This window comes from Apteryx rowi, unplaced genomic scaffold (genome assembly GCF_003343035.1).
Source record: "Apteryx rowi isolate R43461 unplaced genomic scaffold, aptRow1 scaffold_6, whole genome shotgun sequence".
Classification (NCBI taxonomy): Eukaryota; Metazoa; Chordata; class Aves; order Apterygiformes; family Apterygidae; genus Apteryx; species Apteryx rowi.
In genome coordinates, this window is record NW_020450871.1 from 4,142,342 (window position 1) to 4,163,704 (window position 21,363).

General features: G+C 45.1%; 1 protein-coding gene across 1 annotated transcript in view; it reads left to right on the forward strand.

Annotated features, from left to right (window-relative positions):
• The window catches only part of MAD1L1 (mitotic arrest deficient 1 like 1), a 375,918-nt gene that overhangs the window by 275,562 nt on the left and 78,993 nt on the right, over positions 1-21,363 (forward strand). Inside the window, exon 18 of the mRNA XM_026083221.1 lies at positions 4,430-4,620. Within this exon, the coding sequence (XP_025939006.1) occupies positions 4,430-4,620 (191 nt within the window). The remainder of the gene's footprint in view (positions 1-4,429; positions 4,621-21,363) is intronic.

Sequence of the window (21,363 nt, forward strand, 5' to 3'; positions counted from 1 at the left end):
CTCTTCTCTTCTCTTCTCTTCTCTTCTCTTCTCTTCTCTTCTCTTCTCTTCTCTTCTCTTCTCTTCTCTTCTCTTCTCTTCTCTTCTCTTCTCTTTTTTCCTCCAGGCAAAGTAAACAGGCAATCATTGTCCCTAACCCAAAGCATAACCTGCCAAATCTCATGCTCATTTTCTTGGTTCTTATTTGTTTTGTGAGTACGCCTGTGAGGGGTGGTTTGGCATCCCTTCTCTGGGATGAAGGACGTGGATGGTGTTACTTTCCCATTCATGATTTCTGCAGAGCACACCTGCAACTTCTCGTGTCTGTTTTGTGTGAGCGCAACAGAATCGAATACAGAAGCTAAAGTGAGTGCTCCAAATACAGGGATTGGAGTTTTCAAACACTGTCTTTTAAAGATATAATTAAACTTAATTCTCCAAATGTTGTGAAAGATCTTAAAGGATCAGGACGTTCAATGTTCTGTAGGTGGTAGATAGAGTGGGTGGAAACACTAATGCTGTCATCAGAAACCTGCTCTATTAATGCACCTCGACCCGTCCTGATAGGATCTGCCTCTATTCAGTTGCCTCTACAGCTGTGTCTTAAGCATTTGTCTAAAATATGCTGATTTGCACTCTGTGCAAATTACGGCTTTTAAAATAGTTTTTCCTGACAGTGCTAAAAATTTGGTGGGAATCATTGGTATTAGGTAAGGCTTAAGAATTAGCACAGCCACATCTTTACATTGGGAAGCAGAGCAAACAATGAGCTGCCTCTTAACTTAACATCTTCACTTTGTGTGGGAAATATTAGCAAGATTAATGAATGTCCCCAGGTCAGTCCACATAGCGCTTGTGCAGTTGTGTGGGTGCGAGGAACCTGCAAGATAAACAAGACAGAGCCACGGCACAGAGACACCAAGTAATTTATTCGAGGTCACGTGGAAGTGCATTAGCAGATAGGGGAGGGACTATACAGATAGGATTCAGAGGCCTAAATATAGGCATCTTGTGCCATTTTAGACACGGTGAAGTGTCTGAGAAACTACCGTGGGGCTGGCTGGTATGAYGCAGAACCTGCAGATCTCTCCTCTTCAGAAGCGTGGTGGGATGCCACGCAAAATACCCAAGGGTTTCTCAAATGGGCTTAGGTGGCTTTGTTTCAGCAATGGGATCCCATCCTACATCTCCCAAGTCTCAGGCTACCTTTCTACCAAGTTACTCTTCTGTGATTCCTCCTCACAGCAYGGCTTCTTGTTTGTGGAGGCAAAGCCCTCAGAGGAAAACGAGAAAGGAGTCACAGCCCTGGGTGCTCTCCTGAGTTAATTCGGGAGCAGCCCCGGTTGGACTGTCTCCACGGGATAAACAAACATTGCAAGAGGTAGGCATCAGCAGCTGCTAGAGCTGAACTATTGATGACTGTAATTTAATTGAGCGTAGAGGAAGAGCAATCTCTGTTTTATAGCTGTGGTTCAATGAACCTTTCACTGGGGGCAGTTGCAACTTGAGCATTCCTGTCGTGTCGCCTGCACCTGCGTGCTTATTTGTGCCCCATCCCCAAGCTGCGCTGCTTAAGAAATACTGCCAAAGCATTGCTAAGAGAGCTGCAGAGTGGATGGCAAGGCTTTATCCTGTCTCTGACCAGTGCTGGGCACGTTTGGGCTGTGTCTACATTGTGGTCACCAGGTTCAGCTGTTGCACCGGTCGCAGACACTAGCCATCTCTCGTGGGSTGTTTTGCCACGCAGATGAATTCCTTCAGCCAGGACAGCTGATGCAGTAATACGCCACAACTGCCAAAGAACAGGGAAAGGATGCCCGGCGCACCGGCAGGGAGGCAGGGTCCGGAGGCGAGGGTGCACTCTCATAGTGGAGGCTTGCTAAATCAAAAAGCTCAATGCATCTGTGTAGAAGACAGATGGTATTCAGAGTTTTTCYTTTTTTACCCTGAAGGCAGTGGAGGAGAGCAATTGCTATCGCTTGCTAGTCCAGATCCACATGGTTGTAGTCGAAATACGCTAGTGCTGTTAGGGGGACTGTAAGGCTGCAATCCAACAGATGCCCAGGGTACCTCTAATGGCCACTGCAAGCACCAAGTCTGCAAGGCAAAACRGTGAAAAAGGTGTTAACTTGTCCTGAATAATGAAAGCTGTTTGAGCAGTTCATGAGTTAGGGCATCATCAGCCTCCTGAGTTTATAAAAGTCAGGAAAGGCAGCCTCCGAGGTGTGGTAGGGAAAGGCAGATTTACATTTCCAAGGCTAGGCTGCATTTATTAGGACAAAAAAAATTCCCTGTTGGACACCCGAGATATATTAAAGCCAGTGCCATCTCTGACAGTGGTGAAATATTATTTACCACTGCAATGTAGTTACTGAATTTTTACTTTCGTATACATGATTTTGTCCTTAACAGTTCTGTCTTAGGAATGCATGGCTGAATGAAGACTGTGAGAATATTGAGGTCAGAGCCGCCAATTAACCTCCTGATTTCAGAGGCTGATTACTCAATTAATCAAAGGACCAGACCCAGCTGAGATGATGGGAAAAGGGTTGTAGCGATCCAAGGAAGGGTCGAGGTAGTCACACAGTGATGAGTTTAGTGGGATTGGGGAGGTGGGTGGCCAGGAAAGACGGAGCCTTTTCAAGCTCGGGAGAAGGTGCAGCATGTGAGCCACAGCCCTTCAGGCTTGTGAGCAGGATTTTAAATACTGTACTTACCTGGCATCCCACAGCAATTGGGGGTTTCCCTATACAGCAGTGTTTTAATGAACAAACTGGTATACGATGTTTCCTAAGCTGGCTTGCTCCCCTTGCTGAAATAGCGTTAGCCGAAACGGGTCGGGGGAGAGCCAGAATGAGGGAAATACCTTGCTCTTACCTTGTCTACGCAAGCAGCTCAGGCAGGAGCTGAATTAACCGAAGGTAAGGAGTTGTCCTGCATTAATTCTGCCTGCGTGGATGCTCTCGCTCAGAAGTAAAGGGACATGTAGTTCTTTTTAACCGTTAAAGAGTTCTTGTCCTTTCCTAGGGATTAAGCTGAATTGGATTAAGGCCAAAGTACTTCTGCCCCAGTGGCATTTAAGGCACTTGAACTTAACACATTGAATTACCTTTTGTCCCAAGCGGAGTGCCCGACTGAAGCAGTGCGAAAGGCAAGGGGAGGCTTGGGTCGCTCCCGGCATGCCGGTGGCCGCTCGGCGGGGAGCCCGACGGGAGCCCTGCTAGTCCGTGCCTTGCCTTCCYTAGCCTTGCAGTTACCGTTCCTAGGTTCTTCATGCACTGCGCTTGGGAGGCCGAGGTTAACACATTAGGGCAAATGCTTAAGCAAAACCTTTATCCAGATAGTTTGGCTGACAGTGATACTTTAGCGTGGGCTGTATAAGCCAGCCAGCAGCCTTCCTTCACACTCAAGCAGTCGCCTTGCACTGAAGTTTCCACTGTCCTAGTGCTGGAGCCTGAACTAGCTAAAATAAAGAGATATGGCCTACATGTGCTGCAATTATGTCGCTGATCACTGCATAGACGTAGCCCTAAACCTCGGAATGACAGAGATACCTGAGCGAGGAAGTCTATTTGCTTTGAGAAAGAGTCAGGTTTTTTTCTAGCCCTGGACTGCAGTGTTGATAAAACAGGCTGACTTGGGAGAGATCTCTAATGTATATTAAAGTAAAGCCAATCTCTGTAATTAATGGGGGGATAAATCGAGGTTTAATTACTCAGAAGGCACCTTGGGTGAAAGATTCATGGTAATTGTTGTGTATTGTCTTGAAGGATTCACAGTGCTGGCAGCTCCCTTTGTGGCAATAAAACACGGGGTGAGTGGCAGGCAGTCTCGCAGGGCCTCTCTTCTAGGGACTAGTCCAGTTAAGGTAGCAAATGGAAGGAGACAGTGGTACTCTTCTGGCTTTTTATAACAATAAAAGCCCCTTCCCAAATCTTAAGGGATTCCTAGACAGTGTGACAATTTGAGATCGAAGCACTTACAGTCAAATCAAGTGTGCACTGGAGGAGATTTCCCTTATTGCCAGCTTCCTCCTGACACAGCCCTACAGAGGCACATTTGTAACCATTTTTTCCACTTTCTTGCTCCCTGTAACACAATACCCTTCTCTTGGGTTCTAGATAGGAAATAAGATGGGGGGGGGGGGAAACAGATGCTATAACTTTGAATTTTGTAGTAAGTTGTTAAAAGACTGGCCGAGCGAAAGAAAAATTCATCCTACTAAGACATATCCGTTTTCCTCATTCCACAGTTTATTATCTTTTGGTCTTCTGGGGGCAAGAGGAGAGGAATCTAGCTTGCCTGTTTCTTTACTCTGCTTGCTTAATTCACTTTTTAAAAATGTAATTAACCTTTTCAATTCACTTAGTTTGGCTAGCACTGTAAATGCGACACAAGGTCTCTGTGCTGATGATGTATAACAAAGTACCCGTTTTCTTCCCCTACTTAGAGCTGAAGAAGCAAGTGGAAAGTGCAGAACTGAAAAACCAGCGTCTGAAAGAAGTTTTTCAGACAAAAATCCAGGAGTTTCGCAAGGTGTGCTACACGCTAACGGGATACCAGATTGACATCACGACTGAGAACCAGTATCGACTCACCTCGATTTATGCTGAGCACCAAGGGGACTGCCTGCTCTTTAAGGTAGGTCTGCGCACTCCTTGCTGCACCTGCTTCTCTGGGTTCCTGGTTTTCACCGTGCCAGAATGTATTTGCTCTTTCTCAGTGATTACACTGCAAAATCATTGCTCCCCTGCTACGTGACAAGTTTTTCCTTCTGAGGGAAATAAAGATCCTTTCTTCTTTTAAAAAATTGCCTTAGAAGATTTGGCATCTGGTCTCCCACTTATATATCAAAGTAAACCGGGAGTAAAGAGAGGAGACTATATATGCATAATAGCAAAGATATCTGGCCTCACAATTCACCTTTTTCTATTATCAATGATATACACTACAGCAATAAAACCTTATGTAGCCATCAAGGTTTCATCCTTGCTTCACTATAAGAGATGTCCTTACTGCCTTTGCTATCCTCTAGCCTGCCTGTGTGTCATCATCTTGTCTTCATGTAAATCGGAATCTCTTTTGAGCTCATCCTTGTTTGTGCGAAGTGCCATTTATCTGAACAGCACAGATGAGTAACAAGAATAGTCTGTCTGCTGTCAATCTCGTGCAGCATTGGTCTAGCTAGGTGGTCTGAGTTTGGGTTGTGGTTTGATAGGTGCTTTTTTTCTTCTGTGTTATCTTCCAGATAGCACAGTTGGACTGACACATCAGAGAATTAGGCGTGACATTAGAGTCACCAAGCTGTTTAGTGGCATCTTTACATTGGTTCGAGTGTCAACAGCCCAGGTTTACAGATCAGTGGGAGAACTCTTCCCTTTTCCGTGGCAACCACAATTGGCACTCAAAATCACATTTGCTTCCGACTGATTCCCCTGGGGTGAGTCTCATTTATGAGAAGGATGCGGATTTTGGAGGAGTTCAATGCGGGTGGGGAATATACATGCAGGAACTGGAGAAGTTCTGTTTCTACAGACCTACTGCCGTGTGCAGCATGCACATTGCTGCAGTATTATTTCTTTACATAACAAGACAAATATTTTGGCCAATTTTAGAGCCCCAAAGAAAACCCACCAAATAAAGCAAGTTGACAGTAAGCATAGGACAGCGCCTAGGATCCTTAACTTGAAACTAGGAAAATATCCCCTAWATAGTTATATTACTTGGCCTTATGAGGTTCCTGGACTGAGTCAAATGACAGCTGGAAAAGAAAGCCCGCTGTCCAAGGAGAAGGGAGACTTTGTTTGTTTTGAGGTACTGTCCTTGAATCCTGAAAATATTTGTCTGTTGAGATGGTGCAATACTGTTAGCTCTAAGACCTCCAGGGGCCTGTGTTCACACCTGTACTGTTACATGTTTAGTGAATGAAACTTATTCAGACTCCCGGAGACTTCTTTTGGATGCCATGGCCAGACAGTACAAGTAACAGTTCTTCCTGTGTCCCAGGCAGGGTGTGTATTGCAGGAGAGATGGTATATGTGGCGAGGGTTATATGGGAAGATTGCATACTGCCCACCTGAACTAGAACTGGCTGGCTTCTTTTTAGTTTGTCTCCAGTAGCATTAAAATCTTCTTCATGCCGTGACAGTAGAAAAAGTTTACCTGAAGGACAGTGAATAGGCAAGTGTAGATTCTTTTGTCTAAACAGTATTCTTGCTTTCTTTCCTTCACTCAAGTCTTCATTCACAAGTATTTCTGGAGGAAGGATTCAATGTCACCAGGTAGAGCAGAAGTTTCAAGATCTCATACTTCCCAAATCCAAGGATGGGTCGCTTGTTGGTTCATGGGATTCCTCTGCCTGTCTTACTTCACACACCTCTTTGGRTAAAAGAAGCAGATTTGATAATCAGAGCCTGAACAACAGAATCTCGGACCCTTTCTCACTGTTCAGTAAATCGCAGMCAATTCCCAAAGTCTGTAGTTTAGAATAGTGGTGGAATATAAACAACACAGTATTTCCYTGCTGAGTTCTGGCAGCTGGTTCTCATGTATCTACCAACACTTGAATCCTGACTATGGCTTTTCAGCGAGGTTGTGTGTTTATGCTGTGGAATTTCTGAGCCGTAACTGACTGTGGGTGTTTGTGTGCATTTCATTAACCCAAAGAGGTCACAAAGCAGGGAATGCTATTTGTATTTATTCCATTCAAGCAATTTATGGAACAGGGTCTATATAATTAAATCGGAGAAGTCCCCTGGCTYTTTACAAGCTTCTGTAGTTTGCCTGTAAACTTTAGGGCATATTTCAGTAGCGCTGCTGGTGGCATTTAATTTTCAGTGAGGCTTCAATAGCAGGGATGCAGTAGTAGCTACTGTAATGTRACTCCTTCAAAGCTAAATGAAGATGAAAGGCRTGCTTAGTTTTCCCAAGTAATGTATGTTGTTACTGTAGTTAGAGCATATTATCTACATGCTGTATGTTTCCAGCCAATTCACGTTAATTAGAGTTACAGCCTCAGTGAAAGGGTTAATCGCARTGGCATGCTGTGAATACAAATGACTACATCCATAAATGAGCACTGAATTCCGATGAAACCATATCAATATTTATTGGCAATCCCTATGGATACAACAGATGAGCTCATCAATTTGAAGGATGTTCCAGTGGTGTTCAGACTCTCCGTGTGCGAGTGCGTAGGCAGCAAGGCACAGCTCAGACTTCACATCTCGCTCTCACACTTGCTTGCTCTTTTTTGTTCTTTTAATTAAATGCTGTGGAAAGTGATGTACAGATTCCTCACCAGGATTTTAGTTTCCGATGATTTGGGGGGAAAGTAATACTTGACAGTTACTGGGTCACTTGGCAGTTTTGATATTCTGTTACTTTTGCTGGTACATTAGATGTGTTAGTCCATAATACAAACTTTGCATTCTGTATAATGCTTGGGATTTGTGTCTAGGCCAGGCCACTCATGAGATACCCAAGAACTGCATTTGTAACAATCTATTAAAGATATCTATTAAAACAAACAAACATTGCCGTGAAGCCTCAAAATCAGTTCAGCTAACTTGGAATTAAGCYGTGGCAAATGAGGATGTCGTCATTTGGCCGCGTGTACATCATGCTGTTTACCCTTGTCTCTGGGTAGGTCCCGAACGACAGTAAGAGAGCGAGGTCTTTAGAAAGGCAATAAAAATTGTTTCAGACAAAGAAAGGCTTTTGGTAAACAGAGAGACTGGTCAAATTTGAAGAGGAGATGATTTGGAGACACTCATACAAATGAACAAACAGTGCAGAGAGAGTAAATTGTGGGCTTTATTTTGTGTGTGTGCCTAAAGAAATTGGTCCCAGTCAAGGTATTTGAAGCCAATCAGTTTTAAATGAAAGCAGAGGAAATCCTTTTAATTTATGACCATACTGCTTCAAGGTGCGGCTGAAAGCAGGAGCTCAGTTGTTTTGTAGCTGTGGTATTATGTGTCTAAGCCCATAAACAGTCCTAGTCAAAAGGCTTCATTTAGACAGAACATCAGCTTCTGGTTCCCCTTATTTTCTATGTCCCCAGAGCCGAGTCTTCCAGAATATAGAATTCTGTCTCGTTCCAGATCTTGCCCATGTTGTTGTTTTCTGCCAAAACTATCAAATGGAAACACAAACACCAACAGTGGTTTGCAGAAAAGCATCCCCAAGATGGTAAGCCTTCTACCTTGATAGAGAATACCCAAGATATCAGCCAGCAGATGAAAACAGACGCATCATGACACAGTTCGCAGATGTTGCCAGGCCTGAGGCTGGCACTTCTTGCTGCAAAATAAAACCTTTATTGGTGTCCAGTTGGAAAAGTGATATGGTAATAAAATCAGCAGCTTTTCTGCAATCTGCTGAACTGACAGCCAGTGATCACACACTGTCTTTGATTCAGATCTGTTTAAGCAGTTACGTGAAGAGTTGGTYTGCAGATGTATAAGAGGAACTATCACTATAAAACTTCAAGGCAGCCTGAAGAGTTAACACGTGCTTCTCATGTGGTTCACTGTCGGTACAGCAGCAAAACGTAAGGGATGAAAGAATAAAGGCTTTGCTAGTTTAGGGGTTCTTGGATAGATGAAGGGTACAGTGCAAGGACAGATACCAGCTGTGGATTGATGACTAGCATGGAACATTGAAGGAAAAAGTTACTAATGGTACAATTAATGAGGATGCAGGTATCTGGAATAGATGGCCCTGATGGAGCCTTGAAGATCTGGAATTACCTCAGCCACTGATTGCTGGAAGGTGGGAGTCAGTCTGCAGCGACAAATCACCTCATGCTTATTAATATTTACTGTTTCTTAAGCTTCTTTTCCCTAAACATCTGTTGGTGGTGGCTGTTTGGAGGCAGGATGCTAGGCTAGATGGACTTACAGCAGTTCTTACAATAAAGAAACAACTGGAGCTAAATAGAAGCCTGAGATAGGTAGGTAGGTAGGTGACTTCCTTAAGTTTCCCCTCCTTTGTTTATTTACTAAATTAACACTTCTCTCTTTGCTCCCTTAATTTGCCAGTCTTTCTTCGCTTGCCCCATTGCTTGTGTAGCCTGTGGTCCTGTCGCCACTACATTTACAGGAYGTGTGAGATGTGCCTGTAGGGCAGCTATGTGGACAAGAAGTAATAGTTCAATCATCTGTTCTGGAGGAGGGGAATGAGGCTGGGTCAAATAAGAAAGAACTCAGAGGTAACGTTTCAAACACAACATGATGCCGAAAAATTACTAGCTGAAAGGAAGAGACAGAACTCGAATGGTTAAATGTGCAAGGGGGAGTCTAATCTGCTGGGGGTGCAGAGATTGCAGTGCGGCTGCGACAGCAGAGGGGCTTGGGTGCACCGTTAGCTATGCACGCCTCGGACCAAGCAGGCTGGTTAATACGGGGACTACTTTTGCTTGCCCGAGTGTTCGTGTTTGGTCTTGCAGCTGACAGCGCCGTGGGAGCTTGGATCGGAGCGCGCATGCTGGCAGACTTGCAGTTTCAGTTATTTCCCCCTTGAACCCGGCAGAGTATCTTTGAGAAGCCTGTTCTAGCTGTTTGTTTCTTTTTGCATCTCTATCTTCTCCCCTCTCCTCCTCCTCACCCTTGATGAGTCTCAAGAGGAGGAAGAAATCGCAATTTTGATGGAGTGCTATTCTTCCAGCAGCCGTCTCGCACTCTTGCACACACAATCAGAAATAACAATGGAGCTCATCGGTGGAGCAGGCCAGGCAGCGAGAGATTGATTAGAGATTGTAGGCCTCTGTTAACTCCTCATTCTTGTTAATTACAAGTTATTTTATTTTTATATTTTGTTTTCAATTTTCCCATGTGGTTTCTGGAGACTTGATTTCTGCACAGCTCCGGGAGGCGCCTGCCACTTCGGTGCAAGTGTGATGCCTTGCTGCCGGATGAGCTGCGCTGGAATTCCTGGAAAGGTCGGCAAGGAACCGTCTTCACTTTCCCTAATCAACAGCTCTAAACCAAGCGCTGTCAAGCAGCCTGTGGTGTTACAGGATCAAATCCCGTATTTAAACTTCCTACATTTTATGTTGCTTCGGATGTTGTACTGGCCTGTTTCATTTTAGGACCTAACTTTAATTCTTGCTACTGTCTTCATCTTATTCTGCTCTGATGTTTGTTTGTTTTTTCTCCTCTTCCTCCTGACACTGCTTCTCTCTTACTGCTTCCCTGAACAAATACCTACCCTCTAAGGCAGGGTAGGATTTTTTTTCTTTTATTTTTTTCATTTATTTTAATGAAACCAGTCACCTCGAGGATAGTTGAATTGAGGGAGATCGAACAGTAGGTATTCTTTTTACTGCAGAATTTCTGAACAGAAAGATATTCTTCCAAGATGTAGAAGGCTGAGCTGAAACCCTTGTTCTGAGAAAAGTTAGTGCTCTTTTTCTGCCTCTGTTTCCCATCTGCGTGATGGGGATAATACTCCTGCCTCTCGCTGGAGCGTTGTGAGGATGAAGACASTGTGCTAGTGTGGGATGATGCAGATGCCCAATCCCTCACTTCAAAAGACAAGGCCTGTTTTCAGGTGGGACAGGTGTGGTTGGCTCAGAGAAGCTGTGTTAGAGTCAGGCTGATCTTCTGCATTTCCATATCGTTTGCTTCGTAACCATCAGCTGGGAGCCACCGAGGTGCTTTTGCCGTTTCCTATCCCCTGCTCACTCCTGCCCTGGTGGCGTGGCAGTGTCGTTGATGTACCCTGAGGTTTCCCTCCTTGCACCCCAAGCAGTGCCATGCTTGTCTCGCCGTGAGGTCTACGTCTCCATCCTTCTTCCCTCCGCCAGTCTACCTCCCCCCTCTCTCAGCGAAGGAGGCACAGGAAAAGGGCAGCTTTCAAGTCGTTCCCCCAAACTCTGCTCCCGACCTGACTGCAGCCACCACCACGCTGCGGACACTGCTGCTGGTGGCCTCATTCAAGTGGGCACAGCAAACGCCAGCCAGCCCAGCTGAGGGACCCTGCCCTGTCCAGCAGCTGCCTCACTGCTCTGGCAAGAACAGTCAGGAACCAAACTACTAGAATGTACCTTTTTTTTTTTTTTTTGGCAAGTTTGTGATTCACCTCCCTTCCAAATCTYCTTTCTCTTCATTAAAATATCTCTTATTTAATGAAACGGGAGAGACACCCCCGTCTGCCTAAGGAGAGTCACAAGTGGCTCTTTCACAAACCAACACGGAGCACAGAAGGACACCGATGAGGATTTAATTAAACCGGAGCATCTGGGCCGGGATAGCGCTCGCGCGGCCTGGGAAGGATGCCTGGTGCAGGGCATACGCGTGCGGGCAGGCCACGTGCCAGCTCCGGCTGTGCCCCGGGGCAGCTGGCCACCGCGCGAGCCACCTCGCTTTGCCCTGGCACCGAGGCGCCCGCTGAGCGGAGGTGCGTTTGCTGGGGCCGAGCACCACCCTGACGGCATCTGCGCCTGCGCCGCTGCGTTCGAGCAGCRTACAGAGGGCCGCGTGGGCCTGCGTTTGCGCCCGGCGAGAGGAGCGGCGTTAACGGGTGGATGGATGGAAGAGGGGACAGAAGCAAAGCCCTCCTGCAGCTTGTTCCCGTCTCCTCYGCTTAACTGCTGTGCGGCTTTGCACTGGGTCACTCTGCTTTCTGTCCCTCTCCCCTGGGTTCAGGATCTTACCAGTACTTCACGGGAAGGGTTGAGAAGCTTTTTGAAGTGTTCTGCGGTGCATGAARACGTTGGAGCTATAACCAGTGCCGCCAACTTCTGTTGTAGGTGAATAGACGCAGCAAATGGTTTCTCAGCCGTGCCACGGAGCCGGCGCGGGGTGGAGGTTTGCTGGGGCYGGCGGGCTTGCTGCCCTGCCCACGCACCGGCTCCCTGTGGGTTCTCGCCACCTTTTATCGGCATTAAACCTTTCCCATTTGTTTAATTGTTTTTGAATCTCAGGTAGTTTCAAAAAATGTTCTAGTCAGAGTCTGTGTGATCAGAGCTCTTGAAGGAAAAGGCGATGGCTTCGAGTCTGGGAGGCTGGGGAGTACAAAGGCCTCGTCACAGCGCGCATGAAACGGGTGTTTTGAAAAGCTGCTTTTGATGCACACTTGTCGTTTTCCCCGGCGCTCTTGTGAATTTGCAGAACGTGCAGAGCCGTGTCAGCAAACCACAACCCCGCTCCTCGCTTGCTTTTATGTGCAAAGCTGCGAATGAAAAGGAGCAGAAACTTGCGGAGGTTTTCTTCCTTTTTGGGGAGAGAAGCCCTGAGTTTTTGGGTACCACGGATTTCCACAGCTTGGTAAACGAGCACCGTCTTTGCTGGCTGCCCCCCACGCTGCTAGTGCTAAGCCGGGCCGTGCTGGTGGCCTGCCGGGGCCGGCTTGGAGGGAGTGAGCGCCGCTCCACGCTTCGCTGACCAGCAGCCAGGAAATCATAAACCAGTTTCTTCCTTTTGTTGGTGCGTCGCAACCTTGATAGTTTCTCAGTTATTATCTTGCCTGTTTCACTCYCCTGTAAAGGGACATTGTTGACTGAATTCTATTGTTTTAGACATATTTGTAGTCACAAAACTCTACTTAGAAAAAACCTCTGACTTTCTGTCCAGGGCACTGCTGCCAGGAGTGCTAGCTAAGGAGCAAGGTCTGGTGCGTGCCAGGAACAGCACATCGGTGGTCATGAACTTAAAGGCTAAGACAGCATGGATGTGTAGGGGGAAAAATCAGATTTAGGCTGAATTATTTGTCCACCTCTGGACTTGAGGAGGGGGAACAGGCCATCTCTGCTGCCGTGGGTGAGCCCTAGGCTCCTCCGCTGGTGCTGGTCTGCTCGAGGGCTGGCATGTTTGCGCTGCAGCAACGTTGTGTCATGACATCAGCTTCTGTACCATCCTTGGGTTGACAAATGATCTCATGAACTTTGGTGATCCTTGTGGCCCTCTTCTCTGCTTGTGATCTTGCGTGGACAGCTTTGAAAAGCCTGAAGACTCCTTTTAGTTGGCTGCAAAGATTGGCTGAGAGGGAATGCAATCAGAGCATTGGCCAAGGAGCTTCAAGATGACTTTTGCGCTGATACTTCCTCTTTTCCCTGTATGTTCCAAAAAAAAAAAGCAGTTAGCTTCAGGAAAAAACTGAGGTGAGATTTAGCTGGTAACATATGGCAAAGCACCTACCAGCCTTCAAGTTGCCCCAGTTATTAGCAGCACAGCTCCCTGCAGCTCAGCCTACACAAAGCCACCAGGAAGAGTGGCAGCTCTCCACTGCCGCTCTTCTTTCTTGAGCAAGCAGCACGTTGTTTAAATGCAAATATAATTAGGACTTATCTCTTGCTTTGGGAGTTATAGCTACTACCTGCGCTTGACTGGGGCAAAAGATTTGCTGTCCTCCAGGGAGGAAATACAATTAGTGATGGAAGGGAGGAGGTGTTGTTTGTGTGTATAAAAAGCTGTCTGCAAATATTGAAACACAGCAAAAGATTCCCATGGGTGGTGTGGTCTTGATATATCTATCATCTGTATCTGAAGTCTACATCTGGGCTCATATAAATGTCTCCCATTAATTTTATATGTTGTGGTGTAAATATAAATGATTGTGTTTTTCTATCATCTGGGATTTCAGAGTTAAAAGGTTTCAAACTAAACTTAGTTTGGCTGACGAGGTTGTTGGCCATTTCCCACCAGGCCTGACAGCTGAGTGGGGAGGAATATAGTAGGGGACTACTGAGGAGCACAGGGTGGAGTGTCATGGTCACAGTTCCRCTGTGGCAGCCAAGGGACCACCACCAAGGGCTGAGAATAGACTTAGAACTGTACATTCCTTCTGTCATCCTTATTACCATGCTTCAAAGTCTAAATGCTCAATTACTACCTGGCTCTTAACCATGAAGTTAGGGCTGCATAAGCCAGTTAATATGCTTTTTCTCAAACTAGCTTGCCAGTTTAAGATAAGAGCTGATATTTCAAAGCTTGTTAGGCAGCTCTTCTTCATAGGAACCCAGGCTCTTTGAGGTTTGGGTGTTCCCTGAGAGCTTTAACTAAGCAGACGTCTCCTACATTTTATTTTTGAGAAACCACTTTTAGGAAAGCAAAAATACTGACTGGTGCTCTCCTCTGTGAGTGCACCTTCTGCTTTGCTTCAAGATAACCTAACTATATTCAGTTATTGCTGAGGATGATTGGAAGCACATCAGGCATTCAGACATGGCATTTCTTGAAATTTGATGTTCTTCACACCACTGGGGGGGTCTTGGGCACAATGTGCCATCCAGGCTCTCCAGATCATAACATGTTCTGTCAGYGTGGTAATATGAATCTGTTAATCTTTGTATCCTTGCCATGGTGCTGTATCTGTGCAACAATGACAGAATGCAGAAGAGAACTGAAAAGCCTTTGAAAGAGCATTGCTACACGGAGTGTCGTTATAACTCTGGCAGAGTCCTACACTATGCTACTGAACAAGTCTTTGCAACTCCCCTCTTTACATGCCGTATACTTAAGGAATTAATACATAATATGGACATAAATTAGTGTTAGGATTTAATAATGTATCAACTGTCTTAATTCATATACACGGAAATGGTGAAAAAMCTATCCTATTCTCCCATTTGCTTCATACAAACAAGTGCACAAATGGTCCTAACTCTATATGCGGAAAATTTTAATTCAGATCCATCTGAAAGTTAGCAATAAGAACAGGTAACAATACTATTTTAGGACTTTGGATTTAATGTATTTTCTTGCTTGCCAATTGCATGAGAACATCTTCTGAGCATGAAATACGGAAAGGTATTTTATGTCAAATCTATTTTATAAGGATTCATAGCTAAATCACTTTGCTCCTTCCTCCTTCACAGAGGAATCAGGGGAGCTGAGAGCTGAGGATGACCTCCAGCTTTGATAACTCCCCAGATTGTCCTTTGATGGCATCTTTAGCTTCTAGATGAAGAAGACAAGCCTGTCTGCCTATATCTTGGAGGGAATATATCARCTCATATCAAACTGAGGCTTGAAAATTTTAATTTGTTCCTAATCTGTATTCAGTTTCAACAAAAGTATACAGCTGATAATAGTGGAATTATTTGAACCGTGTTCTGGGGAACTGACATAAATTTCAACCATAAACTGAAGGGTTTGTCTGTCTTAATGGAAGGCTCTAGAGAATGTTTCATATGATAGATGTCACTTTGCATTTCTGGGATGTATCTGAATCTGGAAAGAGAATATCTGCAGGTGATTTTTATATAAAGCAGATAGCAGAATAGATGTGCGCAGGGTAGGATGGGGTTTATGCTCCTGTTGGTACGTTCAGTGAATAGTTCTCATGACGTATGCAGTGTAGCTACAATGAATCTACAGCAAAGGTTACCAGCCGCGGTAGGTTTGTTGGTCACTGTGAAAGCTGTCRTGTTTCCTGGTGTTGAGAGAAAGGGCCCAGCTGACAGCCGCGCTGAGGCCCAGAGGTTTTGGACATGTGTGCAGACAGCTGTCCTTCATCGCATTTCCCAGGAGACTGTTGGACAACTGTGTATTTCTCTGACAGAGAAGAATCTCACTGTCTTGTCCTGGGAAGGCACAGGAGATGTCCTTGGCTTTTTGGCAGAGTCACTGCAGCCCAAAGCTGTTTTTCTTCATATAATTCCATTAGAGTGATGACAGTTTCAAGCTGGAACAGAAAAAGACCTGATGAAAGGACCACTCTCTAAGTGGGAAAGATAGACAGAGTGGAAGCAGTAACTAGCAAGGTAATAGATGGTGATGGATCTATAATCTCCGAGGCTGCTGTAAGCAGTAAATTCCTAAATAGTGTCCTTTCAGCCTTAACCTATTTATTTGCAAAGTGCTAAATTTAATTTTCCTTAGTCTGCAGGAAAGCATCATCCCAGGAATAAGCCTTTAGCCCAGCCAAGAAACAGTGCCAAACTGCTTGTTCCAGCATTTCCATTTCCTCCTTCCTCTGCACAGAGCATCAAGCCCATGCACCCCATGATGCACCGCCTCTAAGGCATGGTAGTGTCATGAGATGGGCATCAACTCTGCTGTAAGGTGGGATGTGTCCTGCTCTGGATCTGCTTTAAAAGGGGGGACTTAATAGCCTGGGTGCAGGGTGGGCTCGGTAGAATCACCTGAACTGAGTGAGACCCTCATGAATTAACCTGTCCCAGCGGTGGAAGGGCTGCCACGTGAGAGCATGTGAGGGAGCAAGCACTGCGCATACCGATGCTCGAGCCCTCCTGCAGATCCAGGCTCTCAGCTTAGAATACTTTCAAGTGTCATATAAAGGCCTGTGTATTCTGAAACTTTAACAAAGCCAGCGTCTGCAGGAAGAAAAGCAGTGAGGTTTTCCAAGCAACCAATGTTCGGCACATTTGCCCTGCGAAGTGTCAAGGAATGCRGTAAAAGTATTTCAGGCTTCTGTGCGTCACTTGTTGTTCCTGGTAGCACCGTGCTGGTGATTCGCACAGCATGTATCCTTTGGAGCTAGCAAAGAGGTTTTTCCCCAAAATTCACAAGCCAGTAGGGATTTTAGAAATGTTGCCTAAATAAAATATTTCAGGAGGAAAAGCACAATGTCCAAATCCTCTGTCCTTCCAAGAGTTGCCTTTGAGCAGAAAGTTTGTGTTCCTATAGTTTTTACAACCCCAATGAAGTGTAATCTGGGCTGTCATTAATCCCGTTGGTTTGGAGGAGGATGGATTTCAGTAGCAGAGCTTGGCTGTTTTCCTGCATCCAAAGGATTTCAGCAGAGTTCCTCGCAGTGCTTCCTATTTCCTCTTTGTCCTTTTTTTATCCCTCTTAAGGCAGTGCAAGCAGTGCTGTGTTGGCTGATAGGGAATATCCTATCAGTGCTCCCACTCTGTTCTCAGCCTGTCGCTGATATGTGAATGGAAAGACTGTGCTTCCCAAGGATGGAGGTGTTTGCAGACTTTCTTCTGCTTTTAGGCTTAGTTGAGTTTTTTGCTTAGACAGGTTTAACACTTGTAAAGTGCCATGGAAAAAGAGAGTTATTTTTCAGTATTTGTTCTATTTTTGCCACTTCTTAGCATTTTAGGAACAAAGTTTATATCCAGCCATTCCTCCTCCTCCTCCTATCTAAATCTGGAAAAGTGTTCTGGGCTTCTCAGCCCCCGTGTGCTGCTGAAAGTTCTGACTTCTCTCTCACGTTTGTTTTAAAATAAACAAAAATAGCRGTGCCAAGAATAGAGGATAGAGAATTACACAGGCTCCTTTGCCTGCTTCTTCCTCTGATGCAGAGCTGATGGGAAGGGTGACTCCACTGCTGTCTGGGCAAAGCACCTCCTGAGTTGATACTGAATTTTCAGCTGGGATCTCTGCTTTTCTGGCATGGGGAGACATTGCCCCCTTCCGCGGTGGAGGCTATGCGATCCTGCAGCCTCTCCTCGCCAGTTCGCAGGTTCCTTGGCTCTTGCTCTTCCCACTGGTGGGCATGGCTGCAGAGGAGAAAATAGACTTTGACTGTGAGACAAGAAACTGTCATTCTCTGTTATTCTTTCATTTTAAAGTGCAGTGTCATAGAAAACTTCATTAGCCACACTGAAAGTCTCTCAGCCTACAATCAGCTTGCCAAAGAGTGACAGATGCACAGWGTTTATTAATATTTACATTCATTTTGGGATTTTCCCTTACCCAGAGGATTGTGTAAAAAGCCATCAGTGCTTGAGCCTTGGAAGAACCTGAGTTTTGCTCTCTGCACTTTATCAAGTGTTGATAGGCTGTTAAACTGAAATGGCTTCTCCACAAAAGCAGGACTTGATTAACTTAAAAACAGATTTTCCTACCAGATCATTCCCCTTTGAGCTGCGTCTACTGGGAGACTTTGCGTGCAGGSAGGAAGTGGGCAGCGTACCAAAGGCCTTCAGACTGCAAAGGGACATCTCCAGCTTGCCTGAGCTGCTTCCATCACTTAGGACTGAAATTTTAATCATTAAATTAATTTTTCAGAAACCAGAGTGCAAATCTGCACCCCTGGTGGCATTAATAATGAATGCAAGGAAGAGAGACTTTAGAAGGAGAGAGGGGCTAGGAAATTTGGGTTGGGGAGTATACTTTTTTGATTATTATTTCAAAGAGATAATGTATGTGTTGGATCTCCTTGTCCTGGGGCCTTTCTACCTATCTCACCCATGCTTTGTCCAATAAAGAATCTGCTTTATTTCTACCCAAGGTATCTTTTGAATACTTTTTACTCATTCGTCTCTGCCCAGATTCTCTTTTCCCTTTTGCAGGGTAAATAGCCGAGTTTGTACATGCACGGTCCCCGTCCTAATCTCCAAAGCAGCCCCTCGAAGCTGTGGCGGCTTTGGTGCATGTGTCGTATCTCTGCTAGCAAACTGCTCTCAACACTAAGAGCAAAACGGCAGGCTGCAGGCTCACCTGCTCCAGCAGATTTGAAGAGGACAAGGCCTGAACTGCAGCCAAGACGCCAAAGCTTCTGCCTCACTTTTGGCTTCTTCCTCCTCTCTCAAAGAACATGCCGATTTTTTTCCTAATTAAATGTATTATATACCAGAAGATTAATTAGAAATGAAAGTGATTTTTTTTTCCCTTCCCTTTGTATCCGTGGAAAAAGCCTATGCCAGGCAACTGCAAAAGGGAGCAGGGATTTCTCACTTAAATGGATTCCAGGCAATTTGCCTGTGGACAGCTATCTTATAAATAATGAGTGTTTGCACAAATTTTCCCAATTCTCAGGCAGCGCAGGTGGTCTTCGTTTCACCATCCAAAACAAATCTGGGAACAGCAGGGTGTTTTGCTCCTCTGTCACCATGTGAAAGGGGCAGTTCCTCATGTTCCCCCCCTCCCTTCCGCTCTGGATGGATCATTAAGACCACCTACAGTTATGGATATGTATAAAAATATTTATTTATTTAGTTGAAATCCTGCCAGGCAAACACAACCCCACTCTGCTGTTCCTCCTCGCTGTCACACAGTGCTGCCAGAAAAGCCAGCGCGGGCATTTGCAGCCGGGCAGGCACGTTTGCATAAGCAGGAGGTCTCTGAATAGTGGAATAGGCTGAGTTCTCTACAGCGGGTAGGATTATTGCTGGTGGACAAGACCGAAGGCCAGGTACGCATGTGCTTGATCGCGGAAATTTTCCAAGGCCTTTGTACGTTCCTCTGAGTCTCGCAGTAAGCGGATGATTCTTTGCATCATTATATTAATCTTTGAGAAATGAGGATTTGATTCAATGGGTGCTCCACAGAGACTATCTGAGAGGAGAAATCCTCTCCCAGAAGGGAAGCTATTCTTGTGTTAAAAGCACCCGAGAGTGATTTATACGGAGCAGAGACTTTACAGGGGGCCTGGTGCAGGGATGAATTTCACCCCGGAGGAGGATGACATAGCCTGAGGGTTTCTCTTCATATTGTGCTACTTTCCGAGTTTATTTCCTTTCCATTAAAATTGGAGTGTTGACTGCAGGAAGATGAAGGTGAAGGTCCCCAGCTGCACCAAGCTCCTGTGGTCATCAGCCACCTGGTTCAGAGAGAGGCTGGGGATTGGTCCAAGAATCTTTCCGTGGCTCTAAATACAGCAGCTAATGACACCTTCCACTCAGCGGGAAGAAAACAGAATTACTAAACTTGCAATTTGGCACAGTGGGAGTGTGAGTTTGTCCTGCCAGTTTCTTGTTGCTATATATTTCCAAGATTTTTTTTCTCACAAGCAGGTGGAATCCAGATCGGGGGGGTTCATTTTAAGGACTCAGATTATGAATATGGAAGGCACAGCCCCAAAAGGAAAAGACTAATGGCTGCTTATAAGTCATCTAGGATAAAGAGGGGAACGTGCTGGTTCTTTGGGAACTGCTGTATTTCTCAGCCTTATGAGTAATGTGTAGTGATGTCCCATTAGGAGCCATGTTCCCTGTACAGTGTTGAAGGAGATGTATGTATTTCCATATAATTTTAATCATTTTGACTTATGGTTTAACTTTGTGCTAGGCAGACTGTGCAGAGGTTCCAGGAGAATATTATTTTAGATGGCTTTGGGGGCAAAAGAAAGAAGATGACTGAAGGCAAGGTTAGAAATAGCTGAATGTTTCCAGTTGAGCAAGTTTTACGGTCATGTGCTGTGATAATTGAAAGTTTGCTGTTAAATGCTACAAATTTGTGCTGGAGAGAAAACATGTCCTCAGCTAGAGACTGCTGCAGTCTTCTGCTGCCATTGTGAGAAGGAAAGATGCTCTTAGGGCAAGGGGTGCCATTTGAAAGGAACCGTGAGGAGCAATAACAACAGCTTATCAAGGCCCAGTTGTTTTGGGGGTAATGTGTGTTTTGTAAAGAGGAGCCATTCGTGTCCAGGGATTGTGAAGGCCCATCCTGAGGACGCCGAAGATGCATGAAGACGTCTAAGCTGAATTTTTCCAGCAGTGTCTGGAATGGACCTGTTGAGCTCTGCTTGCCCTGGGGCTAGTATGGAAGTTGAGGGGAAACCCTGAGCAAGTGAATGCTGCAGAGATAAAACTGTCCTTCTTTCCAGTTCCCCTTCTACATCTCCAGATGCTGTTGCCCAAAAATCTGTGCTATAGCACAGAGGGACAGACAGCTACGCCAACTCAGACTAGCAAGATATGCTCAAAAGCTAATTTCTGCAACCAGTGCCAAAATGCTTAGAGCAAATGAATGCATGGTTTCTGGAGCTGTGACTTGCTTTAATGTTCTTATCAACTATTTTCTATTCTTTGTTAAAAGAGGTCAAAACTCATCCTCCTGAGTGGGGACTTCTAGAGAACAGTATTTATTATTAGGGCAGTACTGTATCTTGTAATTATGGATGTAATTCCCATCTCTGTGGAGAGCCAGCCTACAGCCTGGGTACCATTGAAGAGTTCCATGAGATGAATTAAGCAAGGATGGATTGAGCAATATGATGAATTTCAACAGAGATCATTTGCCTGAAGTCCTGCAGGTGTTTTAGACAAGATATGTAAAGTAAATACCTTCCTTCATCTTCCTTCCCTTTCTCTTCCTTAGTAGACAAGAACAATCACACCGTTCTGGGTGCCATAAGGTAGTGACAGTCTCATGACTCGAGGCCTGGTTGTTCGAAAGGTTAGCTCTTCCCTTGGTCTCTGCTATAGCAGCTGTGAGAAATCTGTATTTTTTTCCTGTATGATAGTTAAGTTTAAAGGCTTTTGTCTGCAAAGGACCTGTGTCTTAGGAAATTGCCATTGCAGTACATCCGAAGAATCAGATTTTGGCAAGCTTCAAAGCATGATGTAAGAGATTCTTACTTAATTTAGCACTTCATTAACTTCACTTTTTTTTTTTTTCTCTCCTTACCTACACGGATGGTAGCAGTGGTTATGATATTCTGCAGGGAGTTTTGTAGTTTATATGGTTTGTATAAAATCATTTACCTAAGTGCAGAATAAATGAATCAAACCTTAAAAAAAAAAAA